Source organism: Sapajus apella, unplaced genomic scaffold (assembly GCF_009761245.1).
Source record: "Sapajus apella isolate SASKATOON/1434 unplaced genomic scaffold, GSC_monkey_1.0 scaffold83, whole genome shotgun sequence".
Lineage (NCBI taxonomy): Eukaryota > Metazoa > Chordata > Mammalia > Primates > Cebidae > Sapajus > Sapajus apella.
Window position 1 is genome coordinate 8,803,208 of NW_022437023.1, and position 20,383 is coordinate 8,823,590.

Here is a 20,383-nt window from a genome sequence, read left to right on the forward strand (position 1 = left end):
TTTCTTATCTACCTAATTAGTTGGGCACTGAAATTTCAGAACTTAATAACTTGTGTTTGTGTCTGCATCTGTCTCACTGAGGGTGTGACCTGAGTCTATCCCACAAGAATTCCCTGGGAATCCCTGAAGACAGAGCTTGTCGCTCTCCCATCAGACTAGAGAATACCATGAGGAAAAGGGTGTGTCTGATGCGGCTCCGAGGTCAGGGCTGCGTTTCCTCCATTAGACCGGGGCTCCCTGAGGGATAAACCTGCCTCCTCCAACAGACTGAAAGCTCCCTGAGGGAGGGGCCTGTATCTCCCCCATAATACTGGGTGCCAGCTGTTTTCAGGGCTGGTGAACCACCCTTCAGACTGGGGCAAGCTCCCCGAGGGTGGGGCTGTATTTCCCCCTCAGTCATGTGGGTTCCATGACAGCAGGACAATATCCACGTCACCCTTCACCACGATCTTCAACGTTCATGATGCTTCTCCCTCTGCTCTTGCCAGACCTTATTCCACAAGCCTTGTCTCCCCAGGCCCCCCCGCTGAGCGTGCATACACAAAAATGAGGCTCCTTGAAGGGGAGACTCTGTCTGTGCTGTGCTCCTACAAGGGCTACAGAAACCGCATGGACGGCAAGGTTTGGTGCAAAGTCAGGAGGAGGAAGTGTGAGCCTGGCTTCACCCGAGTCCGGGTGAAGGGACCCCGCTACTTGCTGCAGGACGATGCCCAGGCCAAGGTGGTCCACATCACCATGGCGGCCCTCACGCTCCAGGACTCTGGCCGATACTGGTGCATGCGCAACAGCTCCGGGACCCTGTATCCCATGCTGGGCATCCAGCTGGATGTGTCTCCAGGTGAGTGGGCTGGAGGGGCACTGGGACAGGTGGACAGAGTCCTCCCTGCCCCACACTCCACTAACATCAGAGATGATACGGATAGTAACCCATCCGTGGCCACGTGGCACTGTAGTGTTTTCAGAGTGCCTTTATGGCATGATTCACGTCACTATTGTCACCATTTACAGATGAAGATAATGAGACCTGAAAACCCAATGTGACTCTGAGCTTGTCCAGGGTCCCAAAGCTAGCAGGTGGCTGAGATGAGGTTCAGCCTTGGGACTGTCTGTGCTGTGTTTCATTCACTCATTGCTTCACCATAATCCACTCAGCCCCTATTATGTGGCAGGCACTATTCTAGGCTCTAAGGAGACAGTAGTGAGCAAATACAGACACAATCTTGCTCTATAACAATTGAAAATAACAATAAATGTTTGTAAGAAAATAAAACACTGGTGAACTGGAAAGTAACTCAGTAATGAGGGAGCGGTGGAAGTACTGAAGATCAGAAAACACCTCCCTGAGCACATGACACCAAGCAGAGCCCTGAATGGTGAGCGTTCTGCAACCCTGTTGAAATCTGGGTGCTTTGAAGGGCACTTTGTGGTAAGAGCTGCATGTGCAAAGGTTCTGAGGTCAGAAAAAGCTTGGCTTGCATAAGAAAGGCTTATTTGGCCAGGCGCAGTGGCTCACACCTGTAATTGGCCCTGTGGGAGGCCAAGGCAGGCAGATCACTTGAGGTCAGGAGTTCACAACAAGCCTGGCCAACATGGTTGAAACCCCATCTCTACTAAAAATACAAAAATTAGCCAGGTGTAGTGGTGTGCCTGCAATCCCAGCTACTCAGGAGGCTGAGGCAGGAGAATCACTTGAACCCAGGAGGCGGAGGTTGCAGTGAGCTGAGATTGCGCTATTTCACTCCAACTTGGGCAACAGAGTGAGATTCTGTCTCAAAAAAAAAAAATGCTTTTTTAGTGGCTCCATATTGAGTATGGAACAGTGATTGACTAGGCTCGGGAGTCCAGCATCCCTGAAGCCTGTGAGATGGAGAGTTCGGGTGATACTAAGTACAGGAGGAAGCTATCAGAGAGCTAAGAGAGGTGTGTCATAGCTTGTTTTTAAGTATGTAGTGGCCACTTGATGAGGATGGACTGTAGAAGGTACGAGCATGGGCAGAGAGACCATTGTGAACACAGTGCACAAAGTTGCTTCCAGCCTGAAGGGTGAGACAACCTCTGTAAAACGCCAGTACCAGCCCTCCCAACATTTACAGGTGGAAAGCTGGTGCAGGAAAATATCAGCCAATACATGTGCCATAGTAGGGGACAGTCCCAGGACAGTGGCATGGGAGCCTCGATACTTCATCCAGGATGATCACTTCTATGGCAACTTCACCGTCACCATGACTGAGCTCAGAGAAGAGGCCTCGGGATTCTATGGGTGTGGAATCTCTCAATCCCCTGAGATCTCATTCATCAGAATCATCTGCCTGGTGGTATCTCAAGGTGAGTTCTGTCCCTTCTTATTGGTGGGTCTCAGACCTCCTGAATCACAAGGCATCAGAGCTGGAGAGGATCCTAGAAATCTTCTCCTTCCACCCTCTCATTGCTGAAAACTGGGGGCATGGAGAAGAAATCCCTTGGCCCGAGGTCACCGCTGCTGAAGGGCAGAGCCAGGCCCAGAACGCAGGCCTGCTGGCTTTTGGCTCTTCCTTCCACATCACACGTATTTCCCTTAACATTTTTGCTGCTACTAACAGGACTCCTCCATGTATTTGGAATGAGATTAAAGCTTCCCCATGCTCAAGCAGAAAGGGCTTAATGGTCCATTCCAGACATACCTACCCCTGACCCTAACTCCCAGCTGTAGTCAAGAAAGTCCACTGAGTAATGGGGTGGGTGTAGAAATATGACACAGGAGACAGCTAGGCAATGAGGCTGACATGAGACTTAGGGGGTGAGGCTAGGAGGCAGAGCAGCCTGGGGCTCAGAGGCCCTGAGTCCTCCCCCCGGACCTGCCCCTATCAATTGAATGTCATTAACTTTCAAAATGAGAAGTTAGGGGTCACCACTGCGCCTGAGGCCCCTGGGCACTCCTCCTGAAATTAGAGTTGCCAACCTCTCCTGCCTTTTTCTGTCTTGGTCAGGACCCCTCCCTACTGCTGAGTGTGCCCAGCCACTTGGTCAAATGGGCACCTAGAGGACCCCAATAAGCTTCTCTGTCTTCAGTGCCCAAGCTTTGGCTCACTGCCCATTCCCGGTAGGGCACAGGGCTAGGTTAGGCCCTGGATAGGGACTCAAAAGCCTTGAGATCCCATCCTGAGCTGGAGGAGCCCACAGCTGAGCTAGAGAAACAGCATGTGATGAAGGGTTATGATGCAAGGTGATAGGTGGCATTAGAGAAATATGGTGGATGGAAGAATAATGAAAGATGGAAAGGAGGGGGAAGGTTTAAATTCCTAGCACCAGGGGAATTTTAATCCTAAGAAAACAAGGCACATATAGAATACATTAATAAAAGCTAACCTATAAAGCAATATGCCAGAGGCACAGGTGAATGCAAGGTAGAATGAATGATATGAGGTAGAGTAATCAAGAATTTATTCTTGAAGAAGTTGGGGGCATATGGATTGGTGAAGAATAGCAGTTCCAATAAAGTGAATAGCCTGAATATTTCTTTTTTCTTCTTTCTGCCTTTCCTCCCTCCCTCTTTTCCTTCTGTCCTTCCTGACTCTAGCCTAGGCTCACCACACACTATTCTCAGGTTATAGCAAAAGAAAACCCTGCTGCTTGGCCATGTCTATTTCCTTCCTTAGCTCCATTTACCCTAACACTTACCCATCCACCCACTCATCCATCTTTTCATCCGCTTATCGCTTATTCTTCCTACATCCTATCCATTCTCCCGCTCATCCGTCTCTTCTTCCATCTATTTATCCACCCACCTATTCATCCATCCACCTAGTTCCAAATAACTTATCTATTAAATCACCCGCTTATCCATCCATCCATTCATCCAATGTGCCTTTTCACAGGTCTCTTAGGTACTCCTGCCTCCAATGTGAATCCTACCCAGAACATGCCTCAGACTCCCACAGTTCTTACTACCCACTAAGGCCCTGAGCCCACTGTATATCAGCCCAAGAACCATGACCCAACCTCCACCCAAGTCAACTGCTGATGTCTCCACTCCTGGTCCACAGTCAACAATAAAAATGGGACAAATGTCATATGATTTCCCAGCCTCTGGGCCCTGGATTTGGACACTGAGCCGGTTGTTCCCCAGTCAGTGTGCTGAGAGGTTGAGGGAGTGAGAGAAAGGGGAGGGTGGGGCAGGAGCAGACCTGAGTCACATTAGTCTGGGTAGAAATGTCCAGGGAAGAAGGAGGTGGTGATGGAGAATAGGAGAGGCTCTCTCTCAGCCAGGCTGTCCTTCTCCCCAGTTCACCTTCCTTGCTTTCTTGCAACCTGAGTATTAAGGAGAGGGTAATGGCATCTTCCCCATATTCCAGTGGACCCCATCCAACCCCAGGGGCTGGATGGGTAGTGGGAAAGCAGTCTCTGAATGAGGGACCCTGGATCTAGTGTCAGCCTGACTGACTGACTGTGACTTTGTGTGAGTCAGGAGCCCTCTCTGGCTTCAGCTTCCTTGTCAATTCAATAGGCATGCTAGAAGCCCAGAGCTGAAGACATTGTCCACCTAACAGCTCTCAGCAGGAGCCACATGTTAGCACTAAATGCAGTATTGGTTTTTGCTTTGTTTGGTTAGTTTTTTTAAAAAGAATACTGATGTGTGTGCTCTCATACACAGACCAATAGAATTGGAATTTCTGGAAATAAAGCCCATCTCAGTACTTTTTAATAAACACCTCAGAAAGAAATTCAGAGAGGAAAGGACAAACAAACTGAGGAATGAGAAAGAATAAAAACTCTATCTTTTGAAATAAAAAATTTAATGTGATTTTTCCCTTTAAGAAGAAAAATTTGCATTAATTAAATGAAAACTATCATTCAAGCTACTTAAGTATAAAAGCACATTGTGCTATAAAATATTTAACCTGTATTAATAAGAAGCTAAGCTTATAACAAGAAACTGAATGCTTCTCAGTTGACTACTTACATTGAGGCAAAAGCCTATAAAGCAGCATTTCCTATGATGGTGGAATGTTCTCTGTCCCTGTCCAACATGGATAGCCACTAGGCATGTGTGATAATTGAGCACCTGACCTGAGACAAGTGAGAGTGAAGGACTGTAATTTCTATTTATCATTTAATTTTTATTAATTTAAACGTAAATAGCCCCTTTGACAAAACTTTGGGAGTATTTTAAGGCAACTTTAGGACTTATTGAGAAGTTTGTTTGAAGGTAGGTCTTTCAAAGCAGGGGCTGGGCTATGATTAAGCAAAGATCACAATCAAACAGTACAGGATTGGTAGAAACAATAAGATGAGGATCCTTTTTTTTTTTTAACTTTAGATTCTGGAGTACATGTGCAGGTCATGTAGGGTTGTTGCATAGGTGCATACATAACCAGGTGGTTTGCTGCCTCTATTCCCCCTTTGATTATATCCGTCATTTCTCCCCATGCTATCCCTCCCCATCCCCCACTGTCCCTCCCCTAGCTGCTCCCAACCCCTGCCAACTGCCCCCAGTGTGTGATGCTCCTCTCCCTGAGTCCATGTGTTCTCATTGTTCAACACCCACCTATGAGTGAGAACATGTGGTGTTTGGTTTTCTGTTCTTGTGTCAGTTTGCTGAGAATGATGGTTTCCAGATTCATCCAAGTCCCTAAAAAGGACTTGAACTCATCATTTTTTGTGGCTGTGTAGTATTCCATGGTGTATATGTGCCACATTTTCTTTGTCCAGTCTATCATTGATGGGCATTTGGGTTGGTTCCAGGTCTTTGCTGTTGTATGTACAGCTGCAATGAACATACATGTGTATGTGTCTTTATAGCAGAACGATTTATAGTTGTTTGGGCATATACCCATAATGGGATTGCTGGGTCAAATGGAATTTCTATTTCTAGATCCTTGAAAAATCACCACATTGTCTTCCACAATGGTTGAACTAATTTACACTCCCGCCAACTGTGTAAGAGTGTTCCTATTTCTCCACGTCCTCTCTAGCATCTGTTGTCTCCAGATTTTTTAAGGTTTGCCATTCTAACTGGCGTGAGATGGCATCTCAATGTGGTTTTGATTTGCATTTCTCTAATGACCAGCGATGATGAACATTTTTTCATATATTTGTTGGCCTCATATATGTCTTCTTTTGAAAAGTGTCTGTTCATAACCTTTGCCCACTTTTGAATGGGGTTTTTTTCTTGTATATCTGTTTTAGTTCTTTGTAGATTCTGGATATTAGCCCTTTGTCAGATGGGTAGACTGCAAAAATATTTGCCCATTCTGTTGGTTGCCGGTTCACTTTAATGATGGTTTCTTTTGCTGTACAGAAACTTTGAAGTTTAATTAGATCCCATTTGTCTACCTTGACTTTTGTTGTCATTGCTTTTGGTGTTTTAGTCATGAAGTCCTTGCCTATGCCTATGTCCTGGATGGTTTTGCCTACATTTTATTCTAGTGTTTTTATGGTGTTAGGTTTTATGTTTAAATCTTTAATCCATCTGGAGTTAATTTTAGTGTAAAGTGACAGGAAGGGGTCCAGTTTCTGCTTTCTGCACATTGCTAGCCAGTTTTCCCAACGCCATTTATTAAACATGGAGTCCTTTCTCCATTGCTTGTTTTTGACAAGTTTCTCAAAGATCAGATGGTTGTAGATGCATGATATTGCTTCTGAGGCCTCTGTTCTGTTCCATTGGTCTATATCTCTCTTTTGGTGCCAGTACCATACTGTTTTGATTACCGTAGCCTTGCAGCATAGTTTGAAGTCCAGCAGTGTGATGCCTCTGGCTTTGTTCTTTTTGCTTAAGATTGGCTTGGCTATGTGGGCTCTTTTTTGGTTCCATATGAAGTTTAAAGTGTTTTTTTCCAGTTCTGTGAAGAAGGTCATTGGTAGCTTGATGGGGATACTGTTGAATCTATAAATGACTGGGCAGTATGGCCATTTTCACAATATTGATTCTTCCTAACCATGAGCATGGAATGTTTTTCCATCTGTTTGTGTCCTCTCTTATTTCATTGAGCAGTGGTTTGTAGTTTTCCTTGAAGAGGTCCTTTACATCCTTTGTTAGTTTTATTCCTAGGTATTTTATTCTCTTTGTAGCAATTGTGAACGGGAGTTTGCTCCTGATTTGACTCTCCGTCTGTTATTGGTATATAGGAATGCTTGTGATTTCTGCACATTGATTTTGTATCCTGAGACCTTGCTGAAGTTGCTTATTAGTTTGAGAAGATTTTGAGCTGAGACGATGGGGTCTTCTAAATATAGAATCATGTCGTCTGCAAATAGAGGCAGTTGACTTCCTCCTTTCCTAATTGAATATCTTTTATTTCTTTTTCTTGCCTGATTGCTCTGGCTAGAAGTTCCAATACTATATTGAATAGGAGTGGTGAGAGATGGCATCCTTGTCTAGTGCCTGATTTCAAAGGGAATTCTTGAGCTTTTGCCCATTCAGTATGATAGTGGCTGTAGGTTTGTCATAAATAGCTTTTATCATTTTATGATACATTCCATCAATACCTAGTTTATTGAGAGTTTTTAGCATGAAGGGCTGTTGAATTTTGTTGAAGGCCTTCTCTGCATCTATTGAGATAATTATGTGGTTTTTGTCTTTAGCTCTGTTTATGTGATGGATTACGTTTATGGACTCGTGTATGTTGAATCAGCCTTGCATCCTCAGGATGAAGCCTACTTGATCGTGATGAATAAGCTTTTTGATGTACTGTTGCATTCAGTTTGCCAGTATTTTATTGAAGATTTTTGTGTCAATATTCATTGTGGATATTGGCCTGAAGTTTTCTTTTTCAGTTGAGTCTCTGCCTGGTTTTGGTATCAGGATAATGTTGGTCTCATAAAATGAGTTAGGGAGGATTCCCTCTTTTTGTATTGTTTGATATATTTTCAGAAGGAATGGAACCAACTCCTCTTTGTACGTCTGGTAGAATTCGGCTGTGAACCCATCTGGACCTGGACTTTTTTTGGTTAGTAGGCTATTGATTGCTGCCTCAACTTCAGCCCTTGTTATTGGTCTATTCGGGGTTTCAACTTCCTCCTGGTTTAGTCTTGGTAGAGTACAAGTGTCCAGGAATTTATCCATTTCTTCCTGGTTTACTGATTTATGTGCATAAAACTGTTTGTTGTAATCTCTGATGGTAGTTTGTATTTCTATGGGATCAGTGGTGATATCCCTTCTATCTTTTTTTATTGTATCTATTTGATTCTTCTGTCTTTTCTTTTTTATTAGTCTGGCTAGCAGTCTGTCTATTTTGTTGATATTTTCAAAAAACCAGCTCCTGGATTTATTTATTTTTTGAAGGGGTTTTTGTGTCTCTATATCCTCCAGTTCAGCTCTGACCTTAGTTATTTCTTGTCTTCTGCTAGCTTTTGAGTTCTTTTGATCTTCCTCCTCTAGCTCTTTCAATTGTGATTATAGGTTGTCAGTTTTAGATCTTTCCTTGTTTCTCATGTGGGCATTTACTGCTATAAATTTCCCTCTTGACACCGCTTTAAAGGTGTCCCAGAGATTCTGGTAAGTTGTGTCTTCATTCTGATTGGTTTCAAAGAACATCTTTATTTCTACCTTCATTTCATTGTTTATCCAGTCGACACTCAGAAGCAAGTTGTTCAGTTTCCAAGTGGTGGTGCAGATTTGAGTGTGTTTCTTAATCCTGAGTTCCAATCTGATTGTGCTGTGGTCTGATAGACTGTTGTGATTTCCATCCTTTTGCATTTGCTGAGGAGTGATTTGCTTCAAATTATGCGGTCAATTTTAGAGTGAGTGTGATGTAGTGCTGAGAAAAATGTATATTCTGTGGATTTGGGGTGGAGCATTCTGTATATGTCTATTAGGTCCGCTTGGTCCATCATCAAGTCCTAGATGTCCTTGTTAATTTTCTGTCTTGTTGATCTGTCTAATACTGACAGTGAAGTGTTGAAGTCTCCCACTATTATTGTGTGGGAGTCTAAATCTCGTTTTAGGTCATTAAGAACTTGCTTTATGTATCTGGGTGCTCCTGTGTTGGGTGCATATATATTTAGGATAGTTAGCTCTTGCTGGATTGATCCTTTTACCATTATGTAATGCCCTTCTTTGTCTCTTTTGGTCTTTGTTGGTTTGAAGTCCATTTTATCAGAAACTAGGATTGCAACCCCTGCTTTTTTTGTTGTTGTTGTTCATTTGCTTGGTAAATCTTCTTCCATCCCTTTATTTTGAGTCTATGTGTGTCTTTGTATGTGAGGTGGGTTTTCTGATTATAGCACACCGATGGGTCTTGAATTTTTATCCAGTTTGCCAGTCTGTGTCTTTTGATTGGGGCGTTTAGGCCATTTACATTCAATGTTAATATTGTTATGTGTGAATTTGATTCTGCCATTTTGTTACTGGTTGGTTTTCTTGCCCATTAGTTGGCTCATTTTCTTCATTGCATTTTTTGTCTTTGCCATTTGGTGTGCTTTTGCAGTGGCTGGTATTCATTCCTTTCCGTGCTTAGTGTTTCTTTCAGGAGCTCTTGTAGAGCAAGTCTGGTGGTGACAAAATCCCTCAGTAATTGCTTTTCCATAAAGGATTTTATTTCTCTTTCACTTATGAAGCTTAGTTTGGCTGGATATGAGATTCTGGGTTGGAAGTTCTTTTCTTTAAGGATGTTGAATATTGGCCCCCAATCTCTTGTGGCTTGTAGAGTTTCTGCCGAGAGATCTGCTATGAGTCTGATTGGCTTCCCTCTGTGGGAAGGACCTGACATTCTCTCTGGCTGCCCTTAGCATTTTTTACTTCATTTCAACCCTGGTAAATCTGACAATTATGTGCCTTGGGGTTGCTCTTCTTGAGGAATGTCTTTGTGGAGTTCTTTGTATTTCTTGGATTTGAATGCTGGGCTGCCTTGCTAGGCATGGGAAGTTCTCCCGGATAATATCCTGAAGAGTGTTTTCCAGCTTGGATTCATTCTCCCCATCATATTCAGGTACACCGATCAAGCATAGATTAGGTCTTTTTACATAATCCCATATTTCTTGGAGGCTTTGTTCATTTCTTTTCACTCTTTTCTCTCTTGTCTTGCCTTCTCTTTTTATTTCATTGAGTTGATCTTCAATCTCTGGTATCCTTTCTTCTGCTTGATCGATTTGGCTGTTAAAACTTGTGTTTGCTTCACACAGTTCTCGTGCTGTGTTTTTCAGCTCCATCAAGTCGTTTATATTCTTCTCTAAACTGGTTATTCTAGTTAGCATTTCATCTAACCTTTTTTCAAGGTTTTTTGTTTCTTTGCATTGAGTTAGAATGTGTTCTTTAGCTCAGAAAAGTTTGTTATTATCCACCTGCTGAAGCCTGTTTCTGTCAATTTGTCCCACTCTTTCTCAGTCATATTGTGTCCCCATGTTATTGAGGAGTTGTGATCCCTTGAAGGAAAAGAGGTGTTCTGGTCTTTGATGATTTCATCTTTTTTGGGCTGGTTTTTTCCCATCTTTGTGGATTTACCTGGCTGTGATCTCAGGGAGCTGCTTGATGAGGTCACTTGTCTGCCTACTGGGTTTCTAGGGACTCCTTCAGTTTACAAGGTAAGCTTCTTGTGTCTTTTTTGTTTACACTGGGAGGTTAGGCCCACCTCTTCCACTGACATGGAGGCACTGCTGGGTGGTCAAGAACACCATCCCATTGCTACGTAGGCTTCCTATGTTTTTTGTTAAAACATGAAGCCTAGTCCCACCTCTTTAATGGTGTGCTGTGTCTTTCCTCCACAGGGCTGGATCTTTCAGGGTTCAGCTCAGACTGAGGCACTGGCTGTGTAACCCACTAGAGTTAGTGCTTCAGCCATCTGGAGTTTGTGGGGGAGGGTAGAGACCCACCCAGCCGCACAGTCTGTCTCCCTGCCTTCAGCTTCCTCTCTCTCCAGTCATGGGGCAGGGGCCAGCACAGCTGCTCCATCTGTCTTTCCTGCTTTCAGCTCCCTCTTTCTCCGGGCAGGGGGAGGAGGCAATAGCTCAGTCCACAGGCTCTCCCAGCCAGCTTATGGGCTTATGCATTTGCTTAGATCTGTGCGCCAATATGGGACACTGTCCTGGATTATTATTCAACTCTGCACTTGTAATTCCTGGTGCTTGACTGGCTAAGATCCCCTGTTCTGTGTATTGCTGAGGATTTGGGGGAAGCGCTGTATCTGGACCGGAGTGCCAGACGGGGAGCCTCCAACTCACCTGTCAGATACACTTTCTGAGTGAAGCAGCAACCCTCCCCACCTCAGTCTGCGCTGCTTGGGCTTTGCCCACCGTCTGACCAGACCCATTGAAATGCACAGGTACCTTGGTTGAAGCTAGGAGATCTCTCAATTTCTGCATCTCTCTCACTGTGTCTCTCTCGTTCTCTCGGTGTTGTGCACAGGAGTTGTGTCTATTCAGCCATCTTGACTTCCCCTAAGATGAGCATCTTGAAGTGGGGAATTGAAAGAGTCTTAGGTTGCCAACTACCTCTTAATGCGTTCCCTTAAAGAGTTGATGAATCTTTCAGGAAGTTCCTAAATGAACAAGTAAATCATTTTCCTGAACGAGAAAACTTGGAAAAGAAATTCCCAACATAAAATTTTCTTTTTTCTTTTTTTTTTTTTTTTTAAGATGGAGTCTTACTGTGTCACCCACGCTGGAGTGCAGTGGCACGATCTCAGCTCATTGCAACCTCTGCCTCCTGGGTTCAAGCGATTCTTCTGCCTCAACCTCCTGAGTAGCTGGGACTATAGGCGTGAGCCACCATGCCCAGCTAATTTTTGTATTTTTAGTAGAGACAGGGTTTCACCATTGGCCAGGATGGTCTCAACCTCCTCACCTCATGATCCACCCACCTTGGCCTCCCAAAGTGCTGGGATTGCAGGCATGAGCCACCATGCCTGGCCAAATTTTTCACAATAATATATTGTGGACAAAAGCAACATAGGGGAACAGCTCCATAATATTGCCTTGACAACCTTGCATGTGCCACATAGGTCACACTGGCAGACACATGAACTACAGCTAATCTGAAGCATGGCAGAATGCCTGCAACCCTCCTAGAACATGAGAGGATGGGAGCTTGTGAGAACCATTGCCCGGTAGCTTCTCTGCCTCCCCTGAAAGACAGTTCTTCATGCCCTCCTGAGTTCTGATGAGGCCAGAAGCTCTATCTCATACCTCAAAATAGGGCTGCAGGCTATGAAACCACTTATCTGCCTTGAGAGTTGACTCCTCAGCAATGGAATGTCCCACAACTCATATTGCCGTTGTTTGGCCCCTTTTGTTTTGGGGTATGGAACAAGAGCCATGAGATGCTGGCACCTTTGCCTCATCTTTCCCTTGATGTCTGTGTAAATAATAAACTAACTGAAAGCAAAAGTGACTCACTGCATTATTAGCAGTCGTATCAGTCAGGACTTGGCTTTGGCACAGCCTTGTCTCGTATGAGCTTGACAAGTGACAAATAACAGACTGAGACAAGATATTTGCAATTGCTAACATAGAATAATATCTAGTTTTTTTTCCAGGATGGCTTTCTGGAGGCATTTTAGCCACACCTCATCCACTTAGAAGAACGAAATAGTGTGTAGACAATCACACTTTGAGTACATTATCCAAGAGGGAACTTGAGAGTTCAATAGAAAAGCCAAAGAAAAGTCACCGGGCGTGGTGGCTCAAGCCTGTAATCCCAGCACTTTGGGAGGCCGAGGCGGGTGGATCACGAGGTCAAGAGATCGAGACCATCCTGGTCAACACGGTGAAACCCCGTCTCTACTAAAAATACAAAAAATTAGCTGGGCATGGTGGCACGTGCCTGTAATCCCAGCTCCTCAGGAGGCTGAGGCAGGAGAATTGCCTGAACCCAGGAGGCGGAGGTTGCGGTGAGCCGAGATCGCGCCATTGCACTCCAGCCTGGGTAACAAGAGCGAAACTCCGTCTCAAAAAAAAAAAAAAAAAAGAAAAGTCTAAAATCAAGGAAATAGAAGGAAAACAGGAAGCTTGTGTGGTTGGGACCAGCTGGGAACCAGAAGAGACTCTCCAGTATGGGAGAGAGTGAGTGAGAGCCTTTCTGTGATCTACTTTCCCACCAGGGAAATCATACAATCCAGGACACGGGAGTGCACCTTGACTCTCCAATCCCTGAATCTAACTTGTGGAGCTTCTGGGAGACTGTGAGAAGAAACTTCTCCATGGAGGTAGCATGCCCTGGATTTCACACCCTTCCTGAGACCTAAGAAACTGCCATTCTTGATCCTTGCTCTTGAAAACTTGTGTGTGGTCCTGTGAACTAGTGATGGTAGTCCTAGGCATTAGGGAGACTCAAACTACAACTTGCAGAACCAGGGCTTCAGTAGGGAATAGGTTCCCACAACCAGGACTAAGAAGTAAGCATAGTGTAGACTTTAGATTCAATGCTGGAACAGGGCACACCTCCTCCCCAAAACCTGAGCAGGACGAGATTTGGCTCAGTGACTTGGTTGAACTGGGCGGGGACTCTAGGACTAAGTTACAGGCCAGGTGCAAACTGCCTGGCCTGACTGAATAGTTGAGTTTACCATGATAGCCAGGATATGGGAGGGAGCTTCACCAGGACTGGGGCATAAGAGGAATGCAAATCCTCAACCAGTTGCCAAATCTGTGGCTAGTGGGACCACCCTCATACTTATCATTTAATTTTTATTAATTTAAACGTAGATAGCCACCTTGACAAAACTTTTGGAGTGTTTTAAGGCAACTTTAGGACTTATTGAGAAGTGCACCTGTGGCCAGACCTCAGTGCAACAATAGCTGGCCCTCATTCAGGCTTTTTGCCAGGGGCCTCAGTACTGCTCCATCCCCCTGTAATAGCTGATATGTGCACTCACCATCAGAGGGTCTGAATATAGGCTTTCCTGGCCCAGTTGTGCCCAGCTTCATCCTACCTCCCACCTGGAGACAGAGTCCAGAATCCAGTCTCCGAGGGGTTTTACAACCCAATCCACCACCTGGGACTCCCACACATTTTCCCCTATGCAGAACAGAAGTCAGGCATAAACACCCTACCTCTCCCACCTCATCTGGCTGCTACCTGCAATCTCCACCTACTGGCCTGGAGGCTAAAAAGCTAGTCATCACAGGAACATACCATAAAATAACAACAGCCATTTGTGACAAACTCACAGTAAACATACTGAATGGTGAAAAGTTGAATGCATTTCCTCTAAGACCTGGAACAAGACAAGGATGCCAACTTTCACCAATCCTATTCAACATAGTACTGGAAGTCCTAACCAGAGCAATTGGGTAAGATAAAGAAATAAAAGACATCCAAATTGGAAAGCAGGGAGTCAAATTACCCCTATTTGCTGATCCCATGATCTTATATCTGGAAAAACCTAAAGACTTCACCACGAAACTCTCAGATTTGATAAATGAATTTAGTAAGTTGCAGGATGTGAAACAAATGTACAAAAATCAGTAGTGTTTCTATACACCAATAATGATCTAGCTGAGAATAAAATAAAGAAAGCAATCCCATTTGCAATAGCTTCAAACAAATTTAAATATATAGGAATATATTTAACCAAGGAGATGAAAGATCTAGAAAACAGTGATGAAAGAAATTGTAGATGACGTAAACAAATGGGAGAATTTTTCATGCTCATGGATAAAAAAAAATTAATATCATTACCATGGCCACACTTCAGTTAATGGAGTTACTATTAAAAATAAAAATAAGGCTGGGAACTGTGGCTCACACCTGTAATCCCAGCACTTTGGGAGACCGAGGCAGGCAGATCACCTGAGGTCAGGAGTTCAAGACCAGCCTGACTGACCAACATTGTGAAACCCTGTCTCTACTAAAAACACAAAATTAGCTAGGTATGGTGGCACATGCCTGTAATCCCAGCTACTCTGGAGGCTGAGACAGGAGAATCGCTTGAACCCAGGAGTTGGAGGTTGGTGAGACAAGATCGCACCATTGCACTGCAGCCTGCTCAACAAGAGCAAGACTCTGTCTCAAATGAATAAATTGATTAATTTAAAAAATGAAAATAAATAGGCTGGGTGCAGTGGCTCACAGCTTTAATCCCCGTACTTTTGGAGGCCAAGGTGAGTGGATCACCTTAGGTCAGGGGTTCGAGACCAGCCTGACAAATATGGTGAAACCCTGTCTCTACTAAAAATACAAAAATTAGCCAGGTGTGGTGGTGTGCACCTGTAATCCCAGCTACTTGGGAGGCTGAAACGGGAGAATTGCTTGAATCCAGGAGGCAGAGGTTGGAGTGAGCTGAGATTGTGCCACTGCACTCCAATCTGGGTGACAGAGTGAGACTATGTCTCAAAATAAATAAATAAAATGAGCATACTGCCTAAAGCAATCTACAGATCCAATGCAATCCTTATCAAAATATCAATATTATTTTTCACAGAATTAGAAAAACATAATCCTAAAATTCACATGGAACCCAAAAAGAATCCAAATGGCCAGAACAATTCTAAGCAAAAAAAGCAAAGCTGGAGGCATGGTGTTACCTGACTTCCAATTATATTGCAACACTAATATAATGATAGTAACCAAAACAGTGTGGCACTGGATAAAAATAGACACATAGATCAGTGGAACAGAATAGAGAACTTGGAAATAAAGCCACATATTTACAGCCAATTCATCTTTAACAAAATTCACATGAACATACATTGGGGAAAGGACACCCTTCTAAATAAATGGTGCTGAGAAAATTGAATGTCCCCATGCAAAGGAATGAAACTGGACCCCCCATCTCTCACATGTACAAAAATAACTCAAGATGGATTAGAAACTTAAATGTTAAGACCTGAAATTATAAAAATAACAGAAGAAAACCTAGGGAAAACTCTTCTGGACATTACTTTAGGCAAAGAATTTATGACTAAGACCTCAAAAACAGAGACAACAAAAACAAAAAATAGACAAATGGGGAGTTAAAATCTCCTGCACAGAAAAAAAAAAAAAACAGAGGTGAACAACACTTCAGAAGGGGAGAAAATATTTGCAAACTATATCTCCAACAAGGGACTAATATCCAGAATATACAAGGAACTCAAGCAATTCAACAACTACAAAAGCCACTAAACCCAAATAATCCCATTAAAACATGGGCTAAGGACATGAATAGACATTTTACACCAATCACGATGGCTATTAATAAAAAGCCAAAAAAGAAGAGATGTTGGCAAGGATGCAGAGAAAATGGAACACTTTTACACTGTTGATGGGAATATAAATTAGTACAGTCTCCAAAAAAATAAATTTCTCAAAAAATTAAAAATAGAACTATCATTTGATCCAGCAATCTCAACTGGGTATCTAACAAAAGAAAAATAAATAAATGTATCAAAAGACACCTGCACGTCTGTGTTTATCTGCACTATTCACAATAGCAAAGATATAGAATCAACCAAACTGTCCATCAACAGATGGCTGGATAAATAAAATGTGATATATATACACAATAGAATACTATTCAGCTATAAAAATAATGAAATCATGTCTTTTGCAGCAACATGGATGGAACTGGAAGTCATTGGCTTAAGTGAAACAAGTCAGACACAGAAAGACAAATACTGCGTATTTTCACTCATAAGCTGGTGCTAAAATATGTGTACACATGAACATAGAGAGGGGTTGGGAGTGAGGTAGACGATGATAAATTGCTTAATGGTATAATATACGTCATTCAGGTGATGAATACTCTAAAAACCCTTACCTGGACACTATGCAATTTATACATGTAACCAAATTGCATTTGTACCTCATGAATTTGTACAAATAATTTCAAAATCTAAACTAACTAAGGGCTTGTTAAAAATCAACAAGCAGGCCAGGGGCGGTGGCTCACCCAGCACTTTGGGAGGCAAGCCGGGTGGATCACCTGAGGTCGGGAGTTCAAGACCAGCCTGACCAACATGGAGAAACCCCGTCTCTACTAAAAATACAAAATTAGCCAGGAATGGCGGCCCATGCCTGTGATCCCAGCTACTCAGGAGGCTGAGACAGGAGAATTGCTTGGATCGGGGAGGCGGAGTTTGCAGTGAGCCGAGATCGTGCCATTGCACTCCAGCGGGGGCAATAAGAATGAAACTTGGTCTCAAAAAAAAAGAAAAAGAAAAATAACAAAGTCAACAAGTGGAAGGAAGGAAGCCAAATAGAAAATGGTTAGAAATAGGTTATACATTGCAGTAAAAAACCATATGCCCAAGAAACCTATCAAGAGATGTTTGATCCTGTTAGCTAGAGAAAAACTAATTTAAAAATGTGGAACTGTCACTTTGAACTCATCTGATTGGTAAGCACATGGAAGGTGGATGACACCAGGAGTTGGTGAGAGTGGAGGAAAGGGAGATCCTTGAGCCGTGCTGCGGGGAGTGCAGCATGACTCAGCATTCTTGAGAACAATCTGGAGCTTCTGTGTGGCTTAAATGTGTGGATGTCCCGTACCCAATGTTCCAACCCTGATTTATGCTTTATCATGCTTACTATTTTTTATGTCCTGTTTAGAAAATATTTGCCTTCTCCAAGATCATTTTCTACATTTTCTTCCAGAAACTATATTGCTTTCACCTTTTATATTTAGGTCTATGGTGTATTTTTAATTAATTTCACGTGTGGTGTGAAAGAGTTAAAACCTATTTTTTTCTGGGTGGGTATCCAACTGATCGTTACTCTTTGATAGAAACATCTTTTCCACACTAAATTGCAGAGGCCCGTTAGTGGCAGTGAAGTGACTGTCTCTGTGTGGGTACGTTCCTGAACCCTCTAATTCTGTTCCTATTTTCTATTTGCCTTAAGGCCAACCTAACATGTAGTCTAGAAAAATTCTTACATGGTTCCTTCAAGACCATAAATGGAAATGTTTATTTTGAGGTTTTTTTGTTCGTTTGTTTCTGCTTATATGTTTGTTTGTTTTGTGGTAGTAAAGAGTTGAAGCAACTTAGTTTCTCATCACTAGGGGGAGTGGAAAAATGAAACCCAATACTGCCACTATATTATATGAAATCCTACCTAGCAGCCAAAGAGTTGAAGGTTTGGGTTTACCTATAGCAACAAGGGACAGTCTCAGAAGCACAATGCTGTCTGAAAACATATAAATAGAGTTATAATTTTCAAAAAGAAAAGAGCTTAAACCATGAGAGACAAAAATAAACACATGTTAACATTTTTTTAACTCATACTCAATAAATAATTTATTTGAGAAGATGTTATACCGGTTTAAAAATGGAAGTCAAAGGCCGAGCGCAGTGGCTCATCCCTGTAATCTCAGCACTTTGGTAGGCTGAGGTAGGAATGTAAATTAGTACAACCCATGCCCTGTGCTGTCCCAGGGGCTGGCACTGCCCCTGTCCAAAGACCTCCTGAGAACAGGAGTGAGGAGGAGTCAGGGGACAACAGCCCCGGGGAGTCCTGGGAGGTAGTTCCCCTACAGCAGCATCTGCCGCAGCTGCCTCATCCCAGCCCCCACTCATCCAAGGCCCAGGCTTTCCGGAGCAGGACAAACAGGACGGAGATCATCAGGCCCTGGTTCAGGATGAATCCACACATCAGAACAGTGGCCGGCACTGCCAGATCTGCCAGGTCAAAGGCAAATGTGGACTGCCTAAGTCTGACCCTCCTGAACCCACAAGGGTGAGTGATGGCCGCCCTTACTTTTGCAAAGGACTGAAGTTTTAGTATTTGTGTAACAAAGGGGTGCTAAGACCAAATTAATAAAATGTTCCTGAGTCAGGAGCAGTGGGTGATGGAACTGCTTGACCAACTGCATCATTAATTTATAATCAGCCTGTCAGTGACTGGGTATCTTCGGATGTTTCTCAAGGGCTGGGAAATTATTTTATTCTATTACATGGGTTCAGTAGGTTCCAACCATCCTGCCCATGGCTCTGTCCGTCCCTTTTTCTTGGCCAACTCTTTATTTGCAGATCCTATGACATTCGATTTCAGCCCCAGCCTGTCCTGATATACACATATTCAGATTAGCATATATTCAAATAGCAGAAGAGCAATGTCCTGTGCTAATGGAGGCCTCTCAAATTCACCAGCTTGAAAATAATTTTTTTATTTTTATTTATTTATTTATTTATTTAGAGATGGAGTCTTGCTGTTGCCCGGGCTGCAACCTCTGCCTCCCAGGTTCAAGCAATTCTCCTGCCTCAGCCTCCTGAGTTTCTGGGGTTATAGGCACCCACCCCCACACCCAGCTAATTTTTTTGTATTTTAGTAGAGACGGGGTTTCACCGTGTTGCCCAGGCTGGTCGTGAATTCCTGAACTCAGACAATCTGAAGTGCTGGGATTACAGGAGTGAGCCATCGTGCCTGGCCTTGCAAAGAGTTTGTAGAGAAACTTGAGGCAAAAGTACTGAGCTCCAACATCCCAGTTCCACTTCCCCATGTAAGCAGACAGGCTTATTAACAAAGGAGGAGGCACAATTGACAGTGTTTCCACCAATGAGAAGCAACTGAAGGTCAGCAAAATGCCCTTCATTTTCCTCTCTAATAACTGTGCCTCATCTACTATTGAAATCCCTGAGTAGAGGAACAGCTTTTCATTGGCCAAATGGGGGCCATTTCATTGATTCACCAAGTATAATGAAATCAGATGGGTCCCTCCCTGTAGGTCCCACCTGCACCACTTACCTGCAGAATGACATAGTGAATAACTTAAACCTCTTTCTGTCTCCTCTTCTGCAGTGAAGACAGAAGCACTTATTTCCAATTAAAGAGATTAACAAGTTGAATGCTTGGCACATAGCTCATGTTCAATTACCCAGTTTCTCTAGCAGACCCTCTGTCGTAGAGTACGATAATTTTTTTTCTTTTTTTTTTTTTTTTTTAGTCAGAGTCTCACTCTGTCGCCCAGGCTGGAGTGCAGTGGCACAATCTCAGCTCACTGCAACCACCCCCTCCCAGGTTCAAGCGATTGTCCTGCCTCAGCCTCCTGAGTAGCTGGGATTACAGGCACATGCCACCATGCCTAGCTAATTTTTGTATATGTAGTAGAGACGGGGTTTCACCATATTGATCAGGCTGATCTTGAACTCCTGACCTTGTGATCTGCCTGCCTCGGCCTCCCAAAGTGCTGGGATTACAGGCGTGAGCCACCATGCCCAGCCAAGATAATTTTTTATGTCACCTAATCCAACATCCTTGTCTTACAGGTGAGAAAACTGGGGCCCAGAGAGAAGCTATTGACTTTCTCAAAAAAGTCACAAAGCAAGAGAATGGAAGACTGACGTCCCCTGATTTCAGGCCTGAAACTTTCCCATCGTTCTGTGATGTCTCTCAAACAGCCCCTCACCATTGAGCAGATGGGGTCCAGCTCATTGGCTGTGCCTAAGGACACCCTTCCGTGACCAGGTCCTGCCCACCTTTGCACCAATACCAGCCAAATCCAACAGGGACAATGGGGTCCTAAGGAGACAGGGGGTCACGCACTGATACTGCCTC

General features: G+C 43.6%; 1 protein-coding gene across 2 annotated transcripts; it reads left to right on the top strand.

Annotated features, from left to right (window-relative positions):
• The first annotated feature begins 6 nt into the window (after positions 1 to 6).
• LOC116533522 (trem-like transcript 2 protein) lies at positions 7 to 18,683 on the top strand. 2 transcript variants are annotated; one of them, XM_032253289.1, is made up of 4 exons: positions 7 to 838; positions 2,094 to 2,325; positions 17,643 to 17,649; positions 18,389 to 18,683. In XM_032253289.1, exons 1-4 carry the CDS (start codon positions 707 to 709, stop codon positions 18,567 to 18,569), a joined length of 552 nt encoding a protein of 183 aa, XP_032109180.1. In that variant the 5' UTR covers positions 7 to 706; the 3' UTR covers positions 18,570 to 18,683. The 2 variants fall into 2 exon arrangements, with proteins under 2 accessions (XP_032109180.1, XP_032109181.1); XM_032253290.1 differs by lacking the exons at positions 17,643 to 17,649; positions 18,389 to 18,683 and having other exon boundaries at positions 2,094 to 5,385.
• The last annotated feature ends 1,700 nt before the right edge of the window (positions 18,684 to 20,383 follow it).

Excerpts from the sequence above, each read along its gene's own strand:
- LOC116533522 (XM_032253289.1), top strand. The coding sequence starts at position 707 with ATGCCCAGGCCAAGGTGGTCCACATCACCATGGCGGCCCTCACGCTCC. Across the intron at positions 839-2,093 it reads CCAGCTGGATGTGTCTCCAG|GTGGAAAGCTGGTGCAGGAA; the intron begins GTGAGTGGGCTG and ends CAACATTTACAG.